The 10,000-nt window shown below is 38.5% G+C and overlaps 1 protein-coding gene across 3 annotated transcripts in view; it reads right to left on the bottom strand.

Annotated features, from left to right (window-relative positions):
• LOC137653568 (sec1 family domain-containing protein 2-like) overlaps positions 1 to 10,000 on the bottom strand; it is a 261,267-nt gene that overhangs the window by 40,301 nt on the left and 210,966 nt on the right. For all 3 annotated transcript variants that reach the window (XM_068387077.1, XM_068387076.1, XM_068387078.1), the window contains exons 10-11: positions 1,738 to 1,927; positions 1,498 to 1,603 (exon numbers count right to left, since the gene is read on the bottom strand). In XM_068387077.1, coding sequence (XP_068243178.1) covers positions 1,498 to 1,603; positions 1,738 to 1,927 — 296 coding nt within the window. The remainder of the gene's footprint in view (positions 1 to 1,497; positions 1,604 to 1,737; positions 1,928 to 10,000) is intronic.

Here is a 10,000-nt window from a genome sequence, read left to right as displayed (position 1 = left end):
TATTAAAGAATGTTCCTCAATTCTACCAAAACAATACAAAATTTGCATCATTATACTGTATAGATAATAAGAGGTTAATCACTGAATGCATATTCCCATACTATCATATTTGTTACTAGACCTCCAACTTTGGAGATTCAAAGGTTCGAGCTGGAAACAGAAAATAGCAAAACATGAGCAAATAATAGAAACTTATTCACAGTCTTCTAATGATTTCCCCTGTAAAAATAAGGATGTAAAACTTGATAGAGGCATACACAAAATGTTAATTTCATACAGTATGTAACTTGAAGTGGTTGTCTATTAGCTGAAAAGAATTAAGAGGAGGAAATGTAAGCAAACGAACTTTTTCTAAACAAAAATAAAACACCTTAAAGACAAATGCAATACTCTTACAGACATACAAAGTAATTCCAGAAGAAGACAACCCAATAGACAGTTAAACTAAAACCTCAAAGGAAACACTCAATTCGTTGTGGGGGCATTACCAAATAACCACTATAACAGTTGTAATCAAATAATTACCAAGTAGTCGATAATGAGTGCCTTGTAAACAGCTTATAATCTACTTCAGATCTCGGCTACTTTATCTAGAAAATCAGCATTCGATGAAGGATATGTCACTTTATGTTTGAACACTCATAAACAAGAAAATCTATGGTTTACAAAATCTTTTGGAAAATCCTGGAGCTGTTAATATGGGATAATCATCAACTGCTCGAGCAACTTCAGAGACTGATTAGAGCATGTGAGGCCAAACCTTACCGTTGCCCTTAGTCACCAGAGGTTGCCTAGGTGGGCAGGAAGTGTGGCCTCTTGAAGGCAAGGACAGAAAATTTTAATTTGGGGGGTTAAAGGCTGTTAGTCAGCTTCATGAACAAAGCAATATAAACATCAGGGGAGATTTATAGAAATGGATGAATTTAGAATTTTCTTCACAGTGAATCCTCAGGGAAATTTATTTGGTTCTTTGACAAATACAGAATAATAAATTATCTTAAGAGAAAAAAAAAACTTCTAAAAGAGATCTTGAACAAAGTTTAATCCAAAGATGTAAAAATTCTTTTTAAAATGTCCCTGATATGAAAAAAATATGTGACAGCACTATCTTCAGAAAATGAATTCACACAAACATAAATACCATACTGTAGTTAAGTTACACTTCATAAGATAAATTTCCCTATGTCTATTGGATTTTGCAGTGCTTCCTAGGAGATAATTGAACAGCTTGACTAGTCTCTCATTGATAGTTTATTTGTTATTTACCTTAGTATTTTTACTCAGCCATTGCCCTTTAATCATATAAATATCTACTAAAATAAATTTCTATACTGGGCTCCTCTCATTATTGGTGCCCTTAGGCTTCAAAATTCTGCTTTTCCAAATAGGGTTGCAGTTTGGTTTGTTATTGTATGCATAATAATTGCAGTATAATAACAGGGAAAAATAACTAATAATAAATTCAGTACATATCAGCAAAGAATCACAAAAACTCACCTATAAACCTTTAAATTATCCCTAGCAACTGCGATGGCATGAAGCTGTTTTGAAATACTTTGTGCTGCCTTTAACGCTGTCACCTCATCTACCCCATCTTCACCAACTGAAATCATGTAATACATTTCACTTTGAAGATTTCAGTGTAAAAGATGTCAAAATATTATCTATGCAATTTTACATACATGATTCTATAAGAAAAAATAATGCTAATGAAAAATATTGTAACTACATAATTACCAAATTCCTTAATAGTTTCTGAGAGGTTTTTTTCTTCAACAATTGCATGAGAAAGGAGATTTGTAAGTTGATATTCGTCCTTTTCAGTATAAGCTTGAGGTCCTCCTAATGAAACAACGTAAACCATCATTGCTAAAATGTCATCTATAGATACTCCTCGAGTCTTTCGTGTTTTTAATAACTGGAAAATCTGAAAGCACTCAAATTCATGAGATCATATTATCCTGTACTCTAAAATAGTAGCAGAGTATTCCTTAAATCAAAATAAGGGTTAATGAAACATTCTAATGACATAAAAATGTACACTTTCTTTTTAGTATCCAACTGATTTCCTGTGGATTTAGTTTATTTTAGAAATACTAAAGAGGCTTTTAAAGCCATAGCCACATCCCCTGGCAAGAAAAAAAAACCATTAGTGACATGCCTGCAGATTTCTTGGATTATGTACAACATTACTTATGTTCTAAAAGTTATACAATGTAAGAAGAGGATTGATCATGAAACATCAGCAGGGCTTTCCATATTGAATGGATCCATGATAAATTTTGCTTTTTATAAGATTGACGGATAGGCCTCACTAATATAGGTGATTACAGAACTAGGAAGAAAAGATATCCATTCTTTCTGCCACTCAGTTCATAACCCGGGCAAATTCTTTGGCTGATACAGCAAGGAGTGAAATGATAAGGTTTTCAAGTAACCGACTACTTCAAGAGATCTGAACCATTACTATTCCTTTGCTCAAAGTTTCACAAATTGCTACCTGTCATCAGTCGTAACTCTTATGGTTGAACACCTTTCAATATAATATACCCCCTTATACTAAATAAATGAAAATACAGTATCTTTGATTAGGGACACAAAAACTTGAAAAAAAAAACTTTTGCAATGAAATACTGAGGTGTTCAATTGATACTGTATACTGCATAAAGTTCTAATCATTCTTCCTTAACAGGGGTTGAAATTCTCGTTTAAACGTGGATATTCAGTCAGCTGATATTTGACGTAGAAGGCTGATCATTGGCTCTGTTCTTAGAAAATCCCCTATATACAGTATTGAAATTTCTCATTTTTTGTTACTCATTATCTACAAATCTTAAATTTCTAATTATGATACAAAATATATGTAACCATGAAAAAATGAAAGCAAAGAATTTACGTAAATCATAACTACCTATATGAACTAAATTACACTACTTTTCTTTTCTTACATTTTTACATGGTATGTGCTACAACTTGAGCTAGCTCTATCAAAAATGACTTGCACCAACATAAACAGCAGGAAAAGTGCAATCTCAACAGATACAAACCTGAAGAATATTTTTAAAAATTACAATAATTTACCCTTAAAAAAAAACAGTGAGTGTGTGTTTTCTGTTCCCTTCCCTACTTACAATTCCTGTACAACTGTGTCCTCTCTGTCTTTCTCATTGAACAGAGACTTCTGATTTTGGAATATTATTTACTCCTCCAAACAAGCAGGAAAAATATAATCTTGACAGTAACAAATATGACAATTAAAAAAGAAAGTGCATTTTCTGTTCCATTTCTTATTTATTATCTCTATTCAACAATAGTCTCTCTCTCTTCATATATATATATATAAATATATATATATATATATATATATATATATATATATATATATATATATATATGTATATATATATATATACAGTGAACCCTCGCTACTTCGCGGTTCGACAATCGTGGATTCACCACTTCGCGGGGTTTTCCCATAACCCATATATATATACATATCGCGGATTTTCCGGAAAATTCGAAAATACCGCGAAATCTGAAGACAACCAAATACGATATTTTGTTACCTGTAATTCCATTAATACTGTAATTAGTAATATCTGTTCTTACTGATTGTTCATTGCATTACATATGATATATAATTCAGCACAGAAAGAAATAAAACACGAAAAGAGAATGTGATCATACGATAATTCAGTACTGTATACAGTACGTAGTAAAATTAAATCGAACATGAAACGCAAATCAGATGCAGTCATACCATATTAGAATGGTGTGTACTGTAATGGATGTGCTTCTTTTCCATGAATCTTTTGTATGTATACGTACGTAGTACTGCATCCAATAATATTCTTTGTTGCAAAAATCACATTTCGAATAAGCGTACGAGAGAGAGAGAGAGAGAGAGAGAGAGAGAGAGAGAGAGAGAGAGAGAGAGAGAGAGAGAGAGAGAGAGGCGTAAAATAGCGTACGTAAAGTGTGTATTATTATTATTGTTATTATTATTATTATTGTTGTTGTTGTTAATAAAATTATTATTGTTATTATTATTATCATTATTATTATTATTATTACTGTACAGTATTATTATCATTATTTATTATTATTACGGTATTTACTTAATCTACGTACGTTCGGTATGCGCGGGGCATCTTCTATGAGTAGGTAACCAACGCATCATAGTACTGTAAGACGGGTTGTGATTGGTTCAAGCGCTGATAGATGACGAATCAGAACTCAAGTTTTGTTATCTAGCCTGTGATTGGTGTTTTGCCCGCATCTCCTACCCGCAGCATCTAAGTTCTCGCGGGGCTGGATCGTCCACTCTCTGTTACCGCGTATCGCTGAGTAGACGTTCTTAAGTGTGTGAATCTGTGCTGTGTGCGACTTTTTTAAGTTGAACTTTTTGTTACTGTAAATCCTACTGTAATGGCTCCCAAGCATTCTGCTTCTCTTAAGGCTGGTAGTGAGCCTAAACGCCACCGAAGGATGATGACGATAGCTGAGAAGGTTACGCTTCTCGACATGTTAAAAGATGGTAGAAGTTACGCGGCCGCCGGCCGCCATTTTGGCATCAACGAATCTACTGTTCGCTATATCAAGAAGGACGAGGCGAAGATTAGAAAGACGGCTGCAATCACCTTTAGCAGATCAGCGGAGCGAGTCGTTACAATGCGTAATAAAACGATCGTACGCATGGAAGGTGCTTTAGCTGTGTGGATTGCCGACTGCCGGAAGAAGAACATAGCGTTGGATACGAACACCATCCAAACAAAGGCTTTGAGCTTATATGAGAATTTTGCTGCAAAGGAACCTAAAGACGACGACGGCAACCATGCTGAAGATGATGATGATGCAGATGATCCTCAACCAGGGACATCCACTGATTCCCAGCCTCAGAAACGTTTTTCCGCCAGCAAAGGATGGTTCGCGAAGTTTCAGAAACGCTTCGCCCTGAAAAGCGTTTCCCTGCATGGGGAGTCTGCTTCCGCTGACACTGCCGCTGCTGAAACTTACGTGAACCAGACGTTCAAGAATATTATCGCCGAAGGTGGATACAAGCCGGAACAAGTCTTTAATATGGATGAGACTGGCTTGTTTTGGAAGAGAATGCCGTCGCGAACTTTCCTGTTCAAAGAGGAAGCCAAAGCCTCTGGCTTTAAAGCATTCAAGGATCGCGTTACCCTCGTGATGTGTGGCAATGCTGCTGGATTTTTGTTAAAGCCGGGGCTTATTTATAAGTCGAAAAATCCTCGCGCTTTGAAAAATAAAAATAAGAATCTCCTTCCCGTGTACTGGATGCATAATCAAAAAGCATGGATTACGAAGATGCTGACCTCCAACTGGTTCCATCAGTGTTTTATCCCGCAAGTCAGCAAATATCTCTTAGAGAAGGGCTTGCCATTCAAGATCCTTCTCCTTATGGATAACGCTGGTGGACACGCAACTGACCTGTCGCATGAGGGCATTCAGGTTGAGTTCCTGCCACCCAACACCACGTCATTAATTCAACCGATGGACCAGGGGGTTATCAGGGCGTTCAAGGCCCTCTACACGAAGAACACCTTGGCGGACCTCGTTGCGTGTGTGGATGCTGCCCAAGATGACGAGGATGAAGATTTTAACTTGAAGGCGTACTGGCGGCAGTACACCATAGCCACGTGCCTGCAGAATATTCAGAAGGCACTTCAAGAGATGAAACCTGTAACCGTGAATGCGAGCTGGAAGAAGTTGTGGCCCGATATTGTTTACGACGACAAAGGATTTACTCCGTCGGAAATCCAACACTCTGCAATACGCAAATCTGTGCAGTTGGCTGCCATAATTGGAGGTGACGGGTTTGGCGACATGATGACTGAAGACGTCGACGAGTTGTTGAACTGCCATTCCCAGCCCCTAACTGACGCAGACCTCGAAGACCTGACGAAATCGGCAAGTGAAGAAGAGAGTGATACCCAGGAAGAGACCCAAGAAAATGTCGAAGAAACGGGCTTAACATTAGAACGGCTTGCCAAGGCCTGCAACCATGCGAAGGAGTTGAAAGAAATGTTGCAAGAGTGGGACGAGGATATGGTTCGCTCGATGCAATTCTGCAACAAGATCGATGAAGACATGACTCCCTACAAAATGCTCTTGGATCGAAAAAAGAAGCAGCGGCAACAACTTCCGATCACAATGTTCTTCCAGCCTCGCAAAAAAGAGCCAGTTCCTCCTGCTAGTACGCCTTCGGAAGAAATTGAAGAAGTTTCCCAGGAAGAAGTTGAAGAGGTGTCCCAGGAAAAGACACCTCCGTCTGAAGAGACGTAAAATACTACCTGGCTGCACAGTAGAACACATCATCAGCTTCATCATCATCATTTCTACTGTGCAGCAAATTCATCGCCATCACCATTCAAGTTTTTCTTCAACTTCTTTCGTGGTGAGTACAGTAACAATCTTTATTTTTTACTTTAATATTCTTACTGTACATTCTAAAACTGTATTTGTGCCTGTTTTATAGTTTAGTACTGTACGTACTGTATGCATTAAGTTAAAGGGAAGGTTTTAAAAGTCTACATGTTGTAACCTATCATATTTTTTTTGTTTAAAATTTACATTTACGTACGTAAAAAAATCTCTCTCTCTCTCTCTCTCTCTCTCTCTCTCTCTCTCTCTCTCTCTCTCTCTCTCTCTCTCTCTCTCGTAAATTGTTTTCCTGCTTTGCTACGTACAATACTGTATAAATTATATTTGTAAGGTAACATATTTTGTAAATGCTTTTACTGTAAATACTGTATGTACTGTATCATTATTTATCACTATCATCATGCGCGTTAAATGCCTTGTTTGTTCTGAGCGTGGTTGTTTACTGAGCGTACACGCCGTCGTTTCAGGCGGCGTCATAAAGAAAAACATTTCATTTGGAAGTCCTAAGAAAAATACGTAAACTAAAACATTGGTAATAAAAAAATCAACATACAGTACTGTATAATCAATATAATCGATGCAAAAACTAACCTATACATATATGTGTACTGTACACTAAATGAGTTTGTTTCTTCATTATGATCAGAGATGAACGTAAACAAAACATTGGTTGCCATTTTTTATCGTGCTTTTTAGGTGTTTAGGAAACGCATGATATAAAATCGCCTTTAATATTTGTGCCTGTTTTAGTTTAGGGTGCTGTAGTACATGCATTAAGTGTTCTGTACATTAAAGGGTGGTTTGTTAACAGTACTACGTACAAGGGAAGGTTTTAAAAGTCCGAATATACATGTTAAATAAATAGGTAAATATGATGTCACTACTTCGCGGATTTTCACCTATCGCGCCCGCGTCTGGAACCTATCTACCGCGATAAACGAGGGTTCACTGTATATATATATATATATATATATATATATATATATATATATATATATATATATATATATATATATATATATATATATATACAGTGGAACCTCTACACACGAACGTATCTACATCCAAATTTTCCAACATCCAGAGTAAAATTTGAGCAAATTTTTGACTCTACACCCGAATTTTATTTCGACACACGAAGTAAGCAATTTTCGTCGTACCGGTTGTATGGTTGTATCCGAATTTTTCTAAACGCGAAGTACAATTCAAACACGTTCCGACTCTACACCCGAATGTTTTTTTCGACACCCGAAGTAAACAATACTCGTACGCATAGTCGGTGCTCATAGCGCCTGAAGTGTTTTTTATTTCCGCCGATAGAAGGCAGCACTTCGACCTTGGAGGGACCCTCAATTAGCGCGGCTTGGGTCAGTCCTCTGTGCTCGTCGGCTTCTTGCGGTTGTGCTCTGTGCGTTCTGCTATTAACTCTGTTTTAATCGTGATTTTTTAAGTGCATCCTTTAACGGTAATTTACGTAAAGTATGGGTCCTAAAAGGCTTAGTTTTGCCAGTGGTAGTGGTAGTGGTGAGAAAAGGAAGAAGGAAATGCTTTCTTCAGACGTTAAGCAGGAAATTATTGAAAAACATGAGCGTGGCGTCCGCGTAAGTGAACTTGCTAAACAGTATGGCCGTAATATGTCGACGATCTCAACAATCCTTAAACAGAAGGAAGCTATAAAAGCAGTGAAACCTTCTAAGGGGATCACCATAATTTCAAAATGCCGTAGCCCTATCATAGAAGAGATGGAACGACTTCTGCTAGTGTGGATCAAGGACAGAGAGATCGTTGGCGACACCATCACCGAGACCGTCATCTGCGAGAAGGCGCACGCCATCTTTACGGACTTGAAGGAGGAGAGCTATGGGGGTGATGCTGGGGAGAGTTCAACCGAGCCTTCCTCAGATGATTTCAAGGCATCTCGTGGCTGGTTCGAGAAATTTAAGAAACGGTCCGGGATTCATTCAGTTGTTCGCCACGGAGAGGCTGCTAGTGCGGACACAAAGCCTGCAGCTGACTTTGTCAAGAACTTCGAAAAGATCGTGCAGGAAGAAGGCTACGTAGAGCAGCAAGTGTTTAATTGTGATGAAACCGGGCTGTTTTGGAAGATGCCGAGTCGAACCTACATCACCGCCGAAGAGAAGAAATTGCCTGGGCATAAGCCAATGAAGGATCGGTTGACTCTTGCCCTATGTACCAACGCTAGCGGGGACTTTAAAGACAAGCCCTTACTGGTTTACCATTCAGAGAACCCTAGGGCCTTTAAGGCACACAACGTCGATAAGGATCAGCTTCATGTTTTCTGGCGATCCAACTCGAAGGCCTGGGTCACTAGGCAATTCTTTGTGCAATGGGTTAACCAAGTTTTCGGCCCTTCTGTGAAGAAGTATCTTCATGAACAGAAATTGCCTTTAAAGTGCCTGCTATGCCTTGACAATGCACCCGCTCACCCCCCCGGACTTGAAGATGATATCTTCGATGAATTTAAGTTCATAAAGGTGCTGTATCTTCCACCGAATACCACCTCTATTCTCCAGCCCATGGACCAGCAAGTCATCTCTAATTTTAAGAAGCTGTACACCAAGCACTTATTTAAGCAGTGCTCTAATGTCACGCAAAGCACCAACTTAACTTTGCGTGAATTTTGGAGGAGCACCTTCAACATCGTGCACTGCTTGAAGATCATAGATCAGGCTTGGGTGGGATTAACTCGACGGACCCTCAATTCTGCCTGGAAGAAGCAGTGGCCTGATGCAGTTTCTTCCCGAGATTTCGAAGGTTTTGACCCTGAACCTGATCCCGTGGTGGGTGCAGCGGAAGCCGTAGAGGAAATCGTCTCCCTTGGCAAGTCCATGGGTCTGGAGGTCGACGCAGATGACATTACGGAACTCGTCGCCGAACATCACGACGAACTTACCACGGATGAGCTCAAGGAACTCCATGCTATGTCTGAGCACATGAGTGATGACGAGGAAGGGAGCGAGGAGGTAGAACATGTGTTAGGTTCGGCGCATATAAAAGAGGTGTTAGGAAAATATCAAGACGTGGTCGACTTCATCGACAAATACCATCCAAAGAAATTGCAGGTTTGTCGTGTAGTTTCGCAGTTCGATGATGTTTGCCTAACTCACTTTCGAAACATTCTGAAAAGCTGTACCAAGCAATTATCTATCGATAATTTCTTTAAAAAAACTGCGAAGCGAACTCATGATGAAGAGGATGTAAGTGTTTCGAAGAAAACGGCAAAGAGTGAAGCGGAAGAAAGTGAAACAAAGAAAACGGAAAAGAGTGAAGCGAAAGAAATTCAGTCAATTTTAAGTGTAGAGAGTGAAAGTGATTAAAATTACGTAATCATCAAAAAGAAAAAAGAAAATGTGAAAAAAATATAAAATATAAAAATAAAAAAAAAAAAAATAAGCTAAGTTATGTTAAAGTTCACTTAGTGTAAGTTAGAATAATTTACGGTAGTGTACGTTTATCGTAGTTAACCTCTCTACCTCCTCGCCGCCCGTCCGTCTCCTCTCTGCGTAGCAAGACTAACAACACCTGCGCTGGAGTTTCTAAGGTAAAGTGACGCTAAAAACCCGTTTCTTATTTA

Source organism: Palaemon carinicauda, chromosome 14, assembly GCF_036898095.1.
Source record: "Palaemon carinicauda isolate YSFRI2023 chromosome 14, ASM3689809v2, whole genome shotgun sequence".
NCBI classification, from domain to species: domain Eukaryota; kingdom Metazoa; phylum Arthropoda; class Malacostraca; order Decapoda; family Palaemonidae; genus Palaemon; species Palaemon carinicauda.
This window is presented reverse-complemented; position numbering and strand designations above follow the sequence as displayed.